Source organism: Elgaria multicarinata, chromosome 3, assembly GCF_023053635.1.
Source record: "Elgaria multicarinata webbii isolate HBS135686 ecotype San Diego chromosome 3, rElgMul1.1.pri, whole genome shotgun sequence".
NCBI classification, from domain to species: Eukaryota; Metazoa; Chordata; class Lepidosauria; order Squamata; family Anguidae; genus Elgaria; species Elgaria multicarinata.
Window position 1 is genome coordinate 118,016,913 of NC_086173.1, and position 17,579 is coordinate 118,034,491.

At 40.9% G+C, this 17,579-nt stretch overlaps 1 protein-coding gene across 1 annotated transcript in view; it reads right to left on the reverse strand.

Annotated features, from left to right (window-relative positions):
• The window catches only part of PODXL2 (podocalyxin like 2), a 58,145-nt gene that overhangs the window by 9,934 nt on the left and 30,632 nt on the right, over positions 1-17,579 (reverse strand). The window contains exons 3-4 of the mRNA XM_063121371.1: positions 7,249-8,192; positions 3,210-3,284 (exon numbers count right to left, since the gene is read on the reverse strand). Coding sequence (XP_062977441.1) covers positions 3,210-3,284; positions 7,249-8,192 — 1,019 coding nt within the window. The remainder of the gene's footprint in view (positions 1-3,209; positions 3,285-7,248; positions 8,193-17,579) is intronic.

The following is a 17,579-nucleotide window of genomic DNA, read 5'->3' on the forward strand; positions in this document are numbered from 1 at the left end:
GTGGATGGTGCCATTTTGGCTACATAAAGATTGGCGCTCAGAAAACTGAGTATGCTATTCATATATAGAATATGACAGTGAAATATTGAGATTTTAATCAAGCAGCTCAAAATCAGCATCAGACACAGCTTCTGCAAGAAGAGGCAGTTTAGGCCAAACAAACATCAATATATTCAAGCTTTTCTCCACAATTACAAGAACTACAACTCTTAAAAAAAAAAGTTAAGATATTCAGAATTCTGTGTATACCACTTAAATCTATACCATGTCGTTAAATCTCTTGTGATACCACACAATGGCACCCATGCAGATTTCTAGGGTCTTTAAAAGTAAGAAAATATTGCAAGGGAATAGGAAGAAGGTAAAAAAAATTGAAAGGAAGAAAAAAAGTCTAAAGTGTGTTCAATGTGTATTTTTACAATTATGAAACATGGTTTGACCTTGGCTTCACAACAAGATTTTTTAAGGTTTTCTCCACCACCACTAAAAAAAAAGTTCATTATGAACAGCCTATCAAAAATTCTTATGAATGGGGATTTTTTACAGGAAAGGGACTTGGATCATCAATTAATTGCAGCTTTATGGGCTTGCTGGAGGAGTAAAGGATTCAAGGAATGCATCTGGTTAACAGACACTAGATAGTAAACAAGATAAAAGGGAAGCAAAAGAGGCACAAGGAAGATTTAGTGACAGCAGGCTGGTACTCTGAACTACTCACACTGGAAACCATGTGCTTTTATTTCTAGAACCATTAATGACGGAAGCAACATTTAATTTAAGGAAGAATATCTTCTGCAAACAAGAGTGAGTATCTTAAAATTAATTTTGTCTGATGTAACTATGTCTCATTAGGCTTTGTGCCCCTGCCAATTACGACAGTATCCCTCTATCACATGGATTTTAACCTATCGGAATCACGATTGGAACTGGGCTTGGAACTGGGCTTGCTTAATACTGTATTGGCTATTAAGTGCAATCTGTTGCTAGGCAGATCTCAGAAATCTGCTAGCTGGAGCAGAGTGGCGGCAGCAGTTTTGACCGCTCTTGCCAAGAGACTCTGAAGGCGATCTTTAAAGCATTCTTTAAGATACTGTGGAGCACCAGACAACACAATAAGCCATGGTAGTTTAAATAACCCTTACCACAGACCATGAATTATCAGTGAGGGTTATTTTGGGCAAAAAAGCCATCATAGATTAAAAACTACCTGACAGATGACATGATAACCCATGATGGGTTAAATAAACCATTGTGGGTTATTGTGTCATCTGAACTCAGTCAATCACTCTCCACCATCCTACTGTTAAATCGTTCATGAACTAAATCTATTTAATTTCTAGCTAATTAAAATCCTGAAAAAATAGGCAGAGCCCTAAGTTAATATCTTCTTCGTTTGTCAACACATGAACACTGAAAGTAGGAAAACGACTTAACTTAATTGCAAAGAAATCTGCTCAATACCTAGGTTGCCAACTGACCAGACAAAAATGCCCTACACTATTCCCCACCCTCTATTTCTAGATAGTTACCAGAAAAGATCGGAGGAAAATCTATTCTCCTCACCCAATGCCTTTCTTCTTGTTTTAACATTAAAAATATTTTTGTTTGTATATGTATCTTCGCTAGATCACTTTGGAAAGGAAGTGACTAATGTCTAAGAACAAGCCCACATATTTAAATTGATGGTTCCCAAACAGAAGGAAAGGCATAGTATTCAGGGATATTGTGCTGGCTGCAAAAGGCTGCATTGGGTGAATGAAGTTGCAGTCCATATCACCAACTGACCACAAGCCCAGACAGAAAACCTGTTTGGTAAGTTTCAGTCCACCTGTCCACTGAGATTGCCCCTGCCATCCAAAGTGCAGCAACTGTCAAGATACCCTTTACAGTGGAGGCTCCCTGCCTTTTGAATGCCCACCCCTGATTCTGCCTGTCTCCTACATCTTTTAGGTATTTTTGTTTTCTCTCAGTTTTGAGAATTGTGAATATCTGAACTTTTAAGTAGTCCTATGATTTTACCTTAATCAGATAATAGCAGGTACCATGAGCTGCTAGAAATCACAAATGCATGTTACTTGGGGGACTTCTCCCCACTTCTCCCCATATTTCTTCCCCACATCTTCTTGAATTGGCTGTAATTAAGGACAACCAGGTAACAAAAGTAGGGAGTTTGATTAGGGATCTTTGATTAGATCGGGCTGGTCATAATCAAGCATGGCTGGATGCACAGACCCCAGGGGGCTGCCTTTACGGTGCTTGGTTGGCACAGCCTCACTCTGAAACCCTGCGGTTTCCCTCTCCTGGGTGGCATCAGGTAAACCTGATGCCAAGGAAGAAGCATGGGGTTTCTGGGCGGTCATCCAGGTACTGGAGCCGTCCCTGTTCTCTTCCTGGTGGAAGGCAACCAATCACCAGTCACCTTCCACCAGGCACTGCTCCCATCCCAGAGTGATGCCAGATGGTGGAAGAGCTGTATCAACGTCGCTCTGATTGAAAAAGTCAGGATAAATCCCTGATTTTTTCAACCCACAGCTTCGCAGGAAAGTCCTGTGGTGGCTGCAAAGCTGCACCTGCATCATCTAACTTATGCAACTCAGATCCACAGCCATCGTAGGGCTTTCCCCATGTATAGTCAGCCCCCAGGCCATATGTTAAGCAGGCTTATGATGAGATGGAGTCCACATTCTCTGGTTATGGCTATCAAATATCACCTGAGGCAACATCAGGGTATTACTTTATACTCCCTGTTGTGACATCATTGTAATTACCTAGATAGACAAGGCAGAGTGTCGCTTTTCACTTCACCTTTTAGAGACATTAACACCACCTCAAGTCTCAGCTTTGTCTCTCTAAAGCAATACAAAAAAACAAGATTTGCACATCTCTTTCAGAGACAATACCTAATCCAGATAAAAGCCTGATTGATGCATACATTCCTGGGCTGGTATATTTACCATTTACTCATGGCTAGATGCCATGCTGATCCAGTAACATTTGGAAAGGTAAGGCTGCAATTCTATGCACATTTGCTTGAGAGTAAGCCCCGCTGAATTTACTGTGAAACATGTGGAGGTACTAATATTACGAACTTCTTGCTTTACAACTTTATATAGGTAGATTGCTTTAAATTCTATGAACCACCTTGAGTTAGCTTTAAAGAAAGCACAGCACTTTAGTAAATAATTTAAATAAAAAAACTAGCCACTCACACAGTCAATGTTGTCTGACATATTCAGGATTATGTAGTTCTTGCCTGCCAGATTGCTCCAGTCCTTACAGGTCACCTGGGGGAAAAACAAGAAAAAAATCCCTGAATTTAGCTGGAAATTATTTGGGAAGAGGTGTAGAACTGCCTCTTATGAACATACATAAAGCTTCCTTATTTCGAATCAGACCACTAGTCCTTTTAGCCCCTCACTCTATGCTCCCAACTGGCAGCAGGTATCCAAGGTCTTATATGAAACTAAGAGTCTAAGGCGGAGTCTACTCCAGCTGTTTATTGCAGGACTGTATTGCAGTCATCACTAACAGGCCACATGACGTTCACCTGCTCCCGCAGTGATCTTGGCTCCACCTCTCAGTTTTCCCGGAATATCCCTGACTGCTTTTGTTGCAGTTTTCCTGGTATCGGAGGTGTGCAGCATTTTCCGCCATTTTCGATGGGTATTGGCGTGTTTTACCACCGAGTGTGCTTGGTTTTTTAAAAAATTACAAACATATCTCTTCACAGGAGTGCATATTCGATAGAGTTCATATCCCATGTTTTGCTGCACGTCTGCACTCGTGCGCATCCCTTACAAGTCATTAAAAAAAACCCTCTGCCCCATAGCCATCTCCCTAGCCCTGCCCACTTCTACTGATATACATGAGCAAGCGCCGTAACGGGGCACACATGCTCCCGCAACGGCACTCCTGTAATTGCAGTAAACACTGGTTGCGTGTGCCCCATGAGCGTCCATTGTGGAAGTGAGGAAGTGAGGAAGCAGCCCTCTTACGTTGCAAAAGGGCTACAGGTTAGGCCGAAGCGTGAAAATAATGTATCTTTGAACAGCAGCAGGTATGGCTCCAGAGTGTTCACTGTAATAAAAAACGAATAAGGAACTGGGGTACACTCTAAACTAAGTTTTGGGTCACCCTCTACTTATTTAATAGATGTATATACCGCTGGCCATATTTAAAAATATCAGCGATTTACATTAAATAAATTAAAGCACGTTATGATATACATTAAAATACAATTCATAATAATTGCTAAAACATTTATATAAAACATTTATATAAAACATTAAAATCAGTACACTACTATAAAACTGAGCAGCATACTCATTCGGGGAAGGCCTAGGTAAAGAAATGAGCCTTTAACAGGTGGCTTTTAGTGGGCGCCGGTAGGAAAGTGGTGGGCACCACACAAAGAAGATCTACTTCCTGGTTGCTGCAAGATGGCAGTCTGTAGACTGTGGTACAACTGGAAAGACCTCCCCTAATGATCTTAATGATCACATAGGTCTGTATTGGGGAAGGCGATCTGCCAGGTAACACAGTCCCAAGCTGTTCAGGCCTTTATATGCCAACAGCAAGACTTGGCTTGGTAGTTCATAGGTACCCAGTGCAGTTGCTTCAACACCGTGTAATATGTGCACAGCCAGCATCCTCTCTGACATATTCTGCACCTGCTGAAAGCACAACAGTAGCCCCACATAAAGTGCATTACAGTAATCTAAATGTGAGGTTACCAATGCATGGACTACAGTGGCCAGGCTATCGCTGTCCAGGAAAGACATCACAGCATTGAATTTGGTCCAATGCTTCATTAGGGCGCAAGACACTGTCATGCAGAATACCCCCATACCAATAATACTCACGTAAGTAGAAATGAATTCAAAATTGGCGGTGTGCACCCAAACCCCAGAGCAATGACTTCTACAAGCTGCCATAGCATCACTTCTAACACAACATCGCTTCTTGCCAGATACTATCAAGTGTACTGCCACCATATCAACAATAGCCAAAATATGTATAAATAGCCAAAATATGTATAAAGGAATAAGGAACTCGAGGTGTCCATCCAAAACTAAGATTTGGGCCACACCAACACAGAAACCTCCAGTGAAGTGTCTCTATAAGTTGGCATACTGTTAGTTTAATTACAATGCTTTATTTGGGTGCAAAACACTGCTAAAAAGTGCTTAGATATGTATAAATGAACAAGGAACTGGAGATGTTTGTCCAGAATCATGATGGAAACTGTTTCCAGGAATAATTTAAGTGAAATAAAACTAGTGAAATTAGTTCACGGAGTAAACTTATGCCATAAACAGGAGAAATATCTAGGTTTCCAGTTGAGGTTTATCCATAAAATACGTATAGGTTCATGATCATATTTATGTCCCTTACATCAATTTATATCCCATACAGTATCAATTTGCACACATAATCAAAACATCTGCACATTCATTTTGGGTTAAGCATTAAAATGTTCCCCCCCCCCCACCTCAGCATGATCTTTTGAACCCTTCCCTCAATATGGGACTGGAACCACCATAACACCATGCTTCCAAGACGTAACCTAGAGACATAGTCCAGAAGAATATCATATTTGATGGTATCAAAAGCCACTGAGAGGTCCAGGTGAGCCAACAAGCTTGCACTCCGATTATTGGGAGTCAGAAATCCTTGCTGATCTATTGAAAAGCACCCTGAGATCTACCTATATCCAGAAGGTAGTGGGGAGAAAGTAGATCCAGAATTTCTTTCTGCCCACTGTTGACCTAGGTCACATAACTGAAATGGCAACATGCTCTCTCAGATATATTCTTTTCAAAAACCAAAAATTATGCATACCTTGTAGGATGTCATTTTTATGCCAGCCAAAACAACTAGGGGCTTATTCCTTAAATTCTCTTTTGAAATCTTATAAACTGGTCTAAGACAGAGCTGAATCTGTTTGTTTTCAAGCGACTGCCTCCAATACTTATATTTACGTCTTTCTTGAGTACCATAAAATAGATGGGCTACGTCTAGAACACTATAGTTGTTTTGTCTGCTTCATTTCTGAATTGTATATAATCTGGTATTTATTTTATTCATTTAAAGGATTTTTAGGCTGCCTTATAGGACAGGTGTTTACTTTTTTGAACCTAACAAACTAAGCATGACTACATTTGTACTAGGGTTTTGATTCATGCCTTTTATGGCTAAGAAAATAATTGCTGATTCAAAAATTAAAGGCCAATTCACACCTAAGAAATATAAAATAACATTTTATTATTTGTTGCCTATTGCTAGCCTTTGAAAATAGGAGAGACCATGTCATTTTTCTCAGAACACTCCTGGGGGGAATCCACACATATACTGAAGCTGATTCCATGCAGCCCCAGTGTACCCCGAAAACAATCGTGTAGCTTGCCTGTAAAAGAGACGACGAAGAGGCGTCCTTGCCAGCGCCCGTGCCGCCACTGCCACCCACCTCCCTCCTTGCTGGCTGGCTCGGAGAGCTCGGCGGAAGAAGGCGGGGTGGAGCTCTCCGAGCCAGCCGGCGAGGAGAGAGGTGGGTGGCGCTGGCACCGGCAAGGACGCCTCTTCCTTGTCTCTTTTACAGGCAAGCTACATGGTCGTTTTTGGGGTGCACTGGGGCCACATGGAAGCGGCCTCAGCACGACGTGTGGATTCCCCCCTGCTTTTGATGGGAGGCAAATGACGAGGCTTGCTAAGTAATCTACAAAGCTTTTATTAAGCAACAAACATCTCTTCTAGCTGAATAGAGTCTAAGCTCTTGGAAACGTCCCCCTAGGCAAAACTATGCAAACTAAGCAAGACAATTGTCCCTTCGAGAAGAATAGGAAGCCACTTCTGAAACGCCCATAACTTCAGAGCGCCTGGTGCAGAGGCAGGTTCTGGTGTAATCTAACTGACTTTCTCATGCCTTCCTTCGGCGCCATGCGTTTCAGCTTCCGGCGGACCCTAGCATGAGCTAGCTTGTCGGTACCCTCAACTCCAGAAGAAACCTCACTTCCCACTGAGTGTGTAGGATTTGGCCTTGAGAAGAGGGCTGATTCCCAGCTGGGGAATCACCCGTGAGAGCTTCCTCCCCCACTGGTACAGGCTGGCTGGTGTCTGGCGCTCTAGTTCTGAATCTGAATCTGATTGATTACCTGAAACATCTTCTCCCAAAACAGGGGCAGTAGGGTTAGACATGACAGACAGTAACTGAAAATGCTTACCCCACGTACCCAAACACTGGATTATTACCTGTGTCAAACTCCAGGGCACTCCTGTGGGCAGCCCAGCCATGCGGACGTCTCCAGTTTGTGGTGCAAAGCTGTGTTCTGCTGCAGCAGTTGCTGAGACTGGAAGCTTTGTAATATTCTGAATGGGAGTAGGGGTAGGAGCTGGCTCATCAGTCCAGTCCCAGAAACCCACTGAAGAACTGGGGTTTGATGCACTGCTAGGAGTCCTGGAAATCTTCTCAGTTACTTGGGTACTGTCCTCATGAGATCCTGTTATTACAAGATCTTCCCCCATCTGCTCCTCTTCAGCCATTTCTGTGGCCTCTATGGCCACTGTCCCTGCTATGGAATCAGCTTGTCCAATTCCAGCTCCTTCTATGGGCTTTGGGCTCTCCCCACTTGTTGTGGTCTCCACTTTTCTTACATCAGCTCCCACTGTAGATATTGTTGCTGTGGTCTTTACTAGTTCCCCTCCTGCTCCTACTATAACCACTGTATTTTCCGAAGTAACCTTAAAAGGAACCTCTGAGACAAGCTGCGGTCCTTTCGTAGTGGCTGACAAAATGGGGGACAGAGGCAATAGACTAGGTCCCATGCTGCTCCCTAGATCAAAGCCTGAGGAAGCATGCTCAGGAGCAGATTCTTCCTCTTGCTTTTCTGTAACCACCTCAGTCACTGGACTCATTCTACTGGCAGTTGTGGAGAAGAGGATGGAGTACAATGAATCCTGCCCTGGTGCTTCAGAAAAAGTAACCTTCATTTTTTGGCTGATCTGAGAAGCTCCCTTTGATTGGTTGATAGGAAGCAAGCCTTCCTCTTCCTCAAGGACGCTGGTGGAAGGTGCTTCAGAGTCAGGCTCAATAGAATCAGGGGACTGATGGAAAGTGGGCCTTTCTTGAGGATCTTTGACTTGTGCCCTGTTTCCTGCAGGCAAGGCCTTCTGGGAGGCAAGTGGAAAACTGTAATCTGAAAAGAAGCAGAAGAGGTCTCATGTAGAAACAATCAGAAAGATTGGGTAATAGGAAACTTACTCCTGGATTCTTCTACGTTTATCTCTAAGGCACACTATACAGATGTCTAGTTAGTAGCAAAGTATTCTAATTAGTCTATCATCCTTATTCACTTCCAATTTTCCTGCTGTCTTAAAAGACTTCAACAGTTTCCCCTTGCAGCTCATTCTGACAGAACCTCTCTATCTTTGTCTCAATTTGTTTGAATTTTTCATCAAAGTCCATTTTTTCTGCAAAGTTAAACACTGTTTAAAATCATGCATTCCCAAGTGGAGTGTACATGCAAATCTCATTCACCCACATTAAACGCATCCCATTTTTCCCTACAGCATTTTCCTACTTTGCCTACTGTTGAGATGCTTTCAGTATCTTTTAGCACAGAATTAACTCCTGTTATCTTCACTTCTGTGCTGTTCACGCACAATTCTTTTTTTACTTTATCTCCTTCCCGGATTTACTCAGCCCACATTCATAACTTCTTAGTTTAGTTCTCCACACAGGCAGGTGTGAACACAAGTCTGCTGTCTTTTGCAAGAGTGCCTTCTCAGTCTTTATCCAGATTGCTTACTAACTCCAGATCAAAATCTTAATCCAAACAGTGCTGGTCAGTTCATTGATGAGATTGGTGCAGTAATTCTATCCTGTAAACCTGCATCACAGCTCTTGAAATCTAGATAAACTTTGGTTATCTGCACTCTCATGGTGAAGGAGGTGCATGGTTTCAGATTCATCTAGATGGGTAATGGATATCTTGCTGAAATAAGTATTACCTTATTATTGGTAAGGGAAGTCCAGATAAGAAGGTAAATACAAAGGGTTAAAGGGTAGGTGCAGGGATTTTGTTACGTTGATGCTTCATACATTGATTCTTTTGTCAGTTTGCTTGTCTGCTACACTTTTGCATGCTCTTTTTTGCAACCTATAATACATTTCGTGTTTTGGCGAACAGAGGTATTAAGACAAATCCACAAAAGAAGGAAGGACAAGATGGGCTTATAGGTTACTACGTTCTACAGAAGGAAAATTCAGAAAGTAAAATCTTTTTTTTTTTTACTTTCTCCCTAACCTTACACAGGGTTTCAGGCAGGATTATTTCCTGGACCTTCTGCATGTCAAGTGTGTACTCTATCACTGAGCTACAGTACCCTCAATCTTTCAAACACCATTACAGCCAGGAGTTGATTTTTTAAAACTCAAGTGCAAGTCATATATTATGGCAAGCACATGTCCAGGATCCCAAACCTTCTTCCTCAGAGGATTCTGACTCCTTGTCCTCTGAAGAAGAGACTCCAGAATTAACACTTTAGGGAGAAAATTTGGTCTTTGGACTCTTGAGGGCCATGAGGACAATCACATGCCACAGCCACTTCCACATCATGGCTGCTTGAGGCTGCTAAAACAACCCAGGGGCTGTTAAGAGACAAAGCCTCAGTCAGTACAGAGTCAACAAACCTAAAAGCAGCCAAACTGCTAAAATTCAGTCTTGATCTGCTCCTTCTTGGAGCAACATTCAGACAATTCTATCTGACCTCTAGCCTCACTCAGAGTATTTCATGGTACTGATCTCTTTTCCACTTGATTCCTGGAGAAACCTAAACCCTGCTCAAGAACTGACCCATATTAGAACCCTGCAACCCAGGCTACAGCACAGAGCATTGACAGAGCCAACATCCTGAAATGGTACACATATAGAAATGGTACACAAGAAACACTTCCAACACATGAAGTCTGTTCTATACAGGAACTACAAGTTATGTAAGTAAGGGTATGATGTGATACCATTTACACATAAACCCATGGCATTTATTCATGACAGTAATCTCTTTGATTGGTGTGATATTTAGGACAAAGGGAAGTACTTTCTACACACAGTGCATAATTAATTTATAGAATTCATTGCCACAAGATGCGATGATAACCTCTAGCTCAGATGGCTTTAAAGAAGATTAAACAAATTCATGGAGGATAAGCCATCAGAGTCATATGGCTATAATATGCAACCTCTAGGATCAGAGGCATATTGCTGGGGAGCAATAGCAGGAAAGGGCTATTACCCTCATGTCCTGCTTGTGGGCTTCCCAGGGGTATTTGCTTTACCATGTAGGAAATGGGACACTCCCCGAGAGTGAACTTCAATCTGATTTAGCAAGGCTCCTCTTATGTTCAATTCAACTCATTTTGTCAGTAGTTGATACAGAAACTACTGTGGCACCCCAGCTGTGGAATGAACTCCCTAAGGAGGTTCGCTTGGCACCTACATTATATGCCTTTAGATGCCAGGTGAAGAACTTTTTATTCTCCCAGCATTTTAACAGTTTATAAATAAATTTTAACTTGGTGTTTTAAATTTGAAATTCTGCATTGCTGCTGTTTTTTATCTGGTTGAGCTTTTATATTGTATTTTATATTATGGTTTTATACTGTTGTTTTATACTTTGAATGGTTTTAATTTCTGTGAACCGCCCAGAGAGCTCCGGCTATTGGGTGGTATAGAAATGCAACAAACAAACAAACAGTCTATATGGGATTGCCAATCCAACAATTGGTTTCTTCTAGTTCACCCACCCTTATGTACCTGTGGCAGGCTTAAATAAAATCTAGCCCATAATTGTAAAAGGGAGGATCACTGTGTCACCTGTAAGAGAAGCAATCTGGTTATAACGGATTTATCTAATTAAATTGAGGGAAATCAAATTAACTAGGAATTGAATTACCGTTAACTAGAAGCCGTCTTATTCAAATTTAGGCTGCTCCTTGCTTTTCTATCACAAGAACATTCATTTGTATTATGCCTTCACCCAAAGTGGTAGACCAAAAATGCAAGTCTACCTCTAACACTCATTCTGATTCTGGTGCAGTATTCTATGGCATTAATACTACATGGATTGAAGAGGAATGGTGGCCATGTCATACATAATACCATACATAGAGACCATCTTCATGTAGAAGAAAAAATGTATACTGACTCCTGTATAACGGAAGTCTTTACTTTTCAGTCAAAAACACTATTTGGGAAAGTTGCACTGTATTCTAGACTCATTGGCTCATGAAAAACTACTTGTGCGGTATTCCACAATTGGCCATCCCCATGTAGGAAAATTGTCATATATAAAGTGACGTTGGAAATTGGAGAGAGGATGCTATTAAGGAAACATAATGTAATTATCAGAGTTGGAACTGAGCAAGGATGCAAGAACTCAATTCTATTCTTATGTTGCAGTAGCAGTGAGTGATTAGCACCTCTAGTTTAGGATTTCACTGAAGGAAACTTCTAAATAATGAAAGAAACGCTCCCACTGTAACATTTGGTCAACAATGAGCTTTCACCAAGGAACAGCAGTGTGGTCCATCCTGACATGGGAAAAAAGTTACAGAATGATTTCTATTGTATATTTAAATCCAAGGTGCAAAAGAAACCATGGACACACCAGCAGCACCCAGGCAGGGAACTGCTCAATGTAAGCTGCTTAGGTGTTGCCTTTACAAGGTGCTTAATTTCATTAATGCTTGGCTGAAGATGAGATTAAAAGATGTAAATTTTGTGTCAGTCTGTGCATAGGAAGCATATGCTTTCAGTACAAGCTAGAGGGGAAGGAGTATTGCAGGCACTTATTAGTTCATGCTCATTAAAACTAATACAATCCTCCTTCTCTCTGCCCAGAGCAGTTGTGGAACCGATTTTTACTGTAATGCACATACGTGCTTAATATATGAAAGAATGGGAGCATGGCCATATAAGCAGTCATGTAACCTTTTATGAAAATAAGCTCAACATTTCCCTTTGAGGTGACATTGTTTAGTCCAGAAGCGGCTCAGAATGCGATCTAGTCAATTTCAACACTGATGTCACTAGGATTGGGCCAGGGAAGCAGCTGCAATTTGAATCTAAGAAAAGAGGACAAACAGACCTCTCCCACTTTCATCTCCTTTATATTTGTACAGTTATCAAATTGCTGATTTTAGATCAGGGCTAGTCCCAGCATGGTGGTGGTGGTCATGGCAGGGGAATTGCTGACACTGTTAAAGAGAAATAATGCGCTATATACAACGAAAGTTTCTCTGAGCTCCCTCATCACAGTCCAACCCTAGCCAGTTTTGTTTTAATTTTTAATTTGTATTTATTTTTAAGTTGTAACCAAAAAGTGATCAGTCCCCTATCAATTGATGTCTAAACAGCTGTTATATAAGAGTAAGAAGACTGAATTAACACAATTTTAGGGGGGAAGCAATACATAAAAGGAAAGGAAAGAGAGAGAGAGAAAAGGGGGAGAAAGAAAAATAGAAATAACTAAACAAATATACTAATTAATAAATGTGATGTATGGTCTTCATTTGTTGTTATAATGTCCAAATGCTGAAAGGGGGCATATATTGTTATAAGTCCAGTTGTGATGTATGTTGAATAAATCTCCACCATATAGCATAAGAAGATAGCGGTTCTGTTCTTCCTTTGATCAGAAGCAAAACATGAGTTATTTTTTTGGATATTGCCACAGACCATATATTTCGGTACTATGCCAATAAGTTCAATTGTCCAATTTTTTCCACTGCTGTTTAATCTTCTGGAAAGCGGCAGTTAGTAAGAATAATAAAACTTTACATTTCAAACTTCCATTAAATCCTTTGTTTATTCATAATAAAAACAGTTCTGGGTCATATACAATTCTTTTCCCAGTAATAACCATTAATTCTCTATGTACTAACATCTAAAAAGAGAGCTTCAGCTATTGGGCGGTATAAAAACGTAATAAATAAATAAATAAATAAATAAATAAATAAATAACAAAATCCCTGTATATGTGGACAACTCTAGACAGTTCACCACACACAAAGAAGCCCATCATACTGATAGGCAGTACATTAAAAACAGGCCTGTGCTGTACCTATTGCTTTGGCTACATGTGTTTTTATTATGCTATCCATTTGTGAGTAGGGTGACCATATGAAAAGGAGGAAAGGGCTCCTGTATCTTTAACAGTTGCATAGAAAAGGGAATTTCAGCAGGTGTCATTGGTATATTTGGAAAACCTGGTGAAATTCCCTCTTCATCATAACAGTTAAAGCTACAGGAGCCATACTAGAGTGACCATATACAAAAGAGGGTAGGGCACCTGCAGCTTTAACTGTTGTGGTGAAGAGGAATTTCACCAAGTTCTTCATATATACAAATGACACCTGCTGAAATTCCCTTTTCAATACAGTTGTTAAAGATACAGGAGCCCTGTCCTCCTTTTCATATGGTCACCCTATTTGTGAGTCAACTATAACTAAAGCATCTTCATTCTACAACTTTCCATAGCAGATGTAGCATCTGCAGGATGATCACTTTCATCAAATGAGCACAGATGAAGGTTACTCTTTGTAGATCCCTTTGTAGTTCATTGTAAACTATGGCCTTAATAAAAACTGACTGTTGGCTAAGACAGAATATTGGTTTAAGGTCTCTGTTGACCATAATTATGAAAGAAATAGAAATGGACAGCATAATAAAAAATACATGCAGCCACTTTTTTACAGCAAAAATTTTAAATTATTTTTGAGTTCAGCCCTTCCTAAAAGAATTGGAAGCTGCTCACAGGTATAGTGTGTTGAAGTAATGATAAGCATGTCGCAGTAAGCGAGGGTTCCAAAGGAATGCAATGTATTGCTGTGACACTGGCATATATAGGAGGTGCATATAAACCTGCCAGACATTCTTATGAAAGCCCTGGTTAAAATTTCCAATTTAAAACCACTTATAATTTATTGTAAGATGATAAGCAGCAAGTTCCTAATAAATTTTTAAACAGAAATCAGTTTTCAACCTGTTAAATAATTCAATGTGTTAACTAAGGAACTGAAACGTCACTGAGTTCATTGTGTTGGCTGGACTTATGTTTAAAGGATCAGAAATAAGCCATGTGCTACCATATTCTCTTGACCCAACCCTTATGTGATCAGTTTTATGAGTAACTTCCTAGTTTGCTCACCCCATTGTTTTCTGTTACAACTGAACTACCAAATTATGGTTTGTGCTAGCCCTCTAAAACAAACCAGGATGAAACAAACTATGCTTCCCAATTCTGGTTTGGAGGGCCAGCAGAAATTATGGTTTGCTTGTTCAGGTGTGACAGCTCACTATAGTCTGATGGCTCAGAAAAGTTAAGTCTAAACCATCTGATGGTGTTTGTGTATGAATAGGCAACTGGAAGAAGGCTCAAGGCATAAGCACTTTTTAAAAATATTACAGCAGGTGCATGGACCATCAAAACAGGTAAGCATTTTGTGGTGCTGCATGTAAGAAACATCATAATTAAACTGCCCCTAAGCTGCTCTGCTCAAACACCAGTAAGCTTTTCTACTCCATCCATTAAAAAGACTGAATATAAATGACAGGACATGTAATAAACATCTTAATAAATGCCATATTTCACAGCTCATGACTCCTCTCAATCATACCAGAAACACTTTCTTAACAGACCAGAAGCAATTTCCTACATTACAAAGCATGTTACTAAATTACGACTGGTTTCCCAAAACACCAGCGTATTCTTTCCCCCTGGGGTTTCCAAATGAAACCTAGGTCCATTATGAAAATCTATGCTTCCCAACTTGCTTGTGCCTCAGGTCACTCCTTATGGTCAGCCTCTGACAGAAGTGGCTGTTGAACTTTATTTCTGCCATCAAATAATTAAAACCGTCAAATAATTTCTGCATAAGGTGCTTTCAGCTGAGACACAAACAATAGCAAGGAAGTTGGAATGCTGCTTCTAAATACTACTGTTGTGCTCCAGTTATACAAATTTGCACTGTTTTTGCTATGTTGTGTTGATACAGGCATGTGGGAAACACAACTACTTATATTCCTAATAAGATTTTAGCATAGTTATTATAGGAAAGGCAGGCTCAGAGGACCTAGTGGTGTCAAATGACATGCATAATTACAATATATAAGTAGCTGTTTCTTAGAGAGGGATAATATTTATGTTGGGGAGTCGGGTGGATTTTTTTCTTACATTCTCCCAATCTGGCTTCTAAATATGTGTGCATGAGAATTAAATGAGCAAGAGCGGCTTATAGAACTGTAAAACTGCTTGCTATTGCCAACCTAGCCTTTATCCCAGCAGTTAGCTTGGTTCTTTTAGACAGGAGCCTGTACAAAGATGCAACTTGAAATGATATCACTTTCCAGTTTCAGACAAGATTCAGGCTGGACAGGTACCCACTGAGACAAAGATGAAAGCATAAGAGGAAGCAAGGGAGGACTCAGGGGCTGAAGGTCAACTTCTCACATTGTATTTAACATGTCCTGCCTGAAATCAGGTCAAGATTGCACAGGATAATCTCATAAGCCTTAAAGAAACCTGAATATGCTCACCCCGTTTCCCACCTTCTCTCTCTCTAATTCAGCGGGCATCTCAAAAGCCCACTCTTAAAGTCATATAATCACATGCAATTATAAGCTAAAAATTAAAGCACAATGTGAATAAGCTGTATGCTTGTGCACATAGATGGCTTGCTCCTGCTTCACTCCTCCCTTCATGTGAGCAGGTAAACGAACAGGCAGGAATAGCTTAGCTTGATGTCTGAATTTGTCATATCAGGCAACAGATAGTTCTTCCTTGCCACCCTAGAGAGCAAGGTGCAATAGCCCCTTAACCACCTGAAATCATTCCACTAGATGATATTACACTGCTGCAATGGAGGCAAAAGAGGGGGGAAGTCTTCTTCACTACAACACTGCCACCAAATGGGATCTAACCCATGTTCGACTGGAAGCAACTCAAGTTTTTCTCACCATCACTCTTGCTATCTACATAAGCAGTTCATTGCTTTAAGTTCCTCAAGAAACCAAGGAGCTCTGCCCACACTTTGTATCCCAGGAGAAGATGCTTACAAGCAATCTCAAGTGCTCTAGTCATCTCCTCATTCCATAGATCAACAGGACTTTGACAGGATCCCCAGCTCTAGTGGCAAGAAAATCTTCTAGAGCATTCAGAAATTCCCCAGGATCCCTATGGCAGAACAATTTAATATATCCTCAGCACCTGCAAAGGTTAAGAATCCTTGTATATCTAACCCTATCAAGTAATAATCTGTCCATGACAAAGGAGTTTTCTTTTTCAACTCCCCCTTCCCCCATACTCAAAGATAACCATTATCCTGACTACCAAAACCCAGGTCAAATGTGTGTAGGACCACATATTATTTGAGAGAGGCCCATGCTTGCCATGAACGCCATAAAATATTGAGCCACTTATTAAGCAATCAAAAAACATTTAGGGTAGAACTGCCATGCTTCCCTCCCTTTTTATAGGATATCTAAATGAGGTTGCTGCCAGATGATCATCCTACTATGTTTTCCACATGCTTTTTTAATCTGCAACAAATCCAGTTGTTGCTGGGTTTCTTAAAAAGGGGAACAACAGCACAAAGAGTACAGACAAGTGGCGCAGAAGTGCCAAAATGGCGTCAGGAAGGCTAAAGCTCAGAATGAGCTGAGATTAGCGAGGGATGCTAAAAGCAATAAAAAGGCAATAAAGAGGAAAGAAATGGTGGTTCAACTGCTTAATGAGGATGGCAAATTGATAACAGATGACAAAGAAAAGGCTGAAGTGCTCAATTCCTACTTTGCCTCAGTCTTCTCCCAAAAGCGGGTCTATGACCCCTCTGGAAAAAGTGAAGCAGAAGTTGAGGGGGCAGGATTACAGTTTGAGATTGATAAATAAATGGTCAAAGAACACCTAATTTCCTTGAATGAGTTCAAATCTCCAGGGTCCGATGAACTGCATCCTAGAGTAATGAAGGAGCTAGCGGAAGAACTCTCAGAACCTTTGTCTATTATCTTTGCAAAATCATGGAAGACGGGTGAGGTGCCGGACGACTGGAGGAGGGCTAACGTTGTCCCTATCTTCAAAAAGGGCAAAAAGGAGGAACCTGGAAACTACAGACCAGTCAGTCTGACATCCATCCCTGGGAAAATTCTGGAGCAGATTATAAAGAAGTCAGTCTGTAAACACCTTGAAATCAATGCGGTGATCACTAGAAGCCAACATGGATTTGTCAAGAACAAGTCCTGTCAGACAAATTTGATCTCATTTTTTGATAAGGTAACCTCCCTTGTGGACCGTGGGAACGCTGTGGACGTCATATATCTTGACTTCAGCAAAGCTTTTGACAAAGTACCACATGACATTCTGATTAACAAACTAGCTAAAAGTGGGCTAGATGGAACAACTATTAGGTGGATTCACAGTTGGCTACAGAATCGGACTCAAAGAGTACTTATCAATGGAACCTTCTCAAACTGGGGAGAGGCAACGAGTGGGGTGCCGCAGGGCTCAGTCCTGGGCCCAGTGCTCTT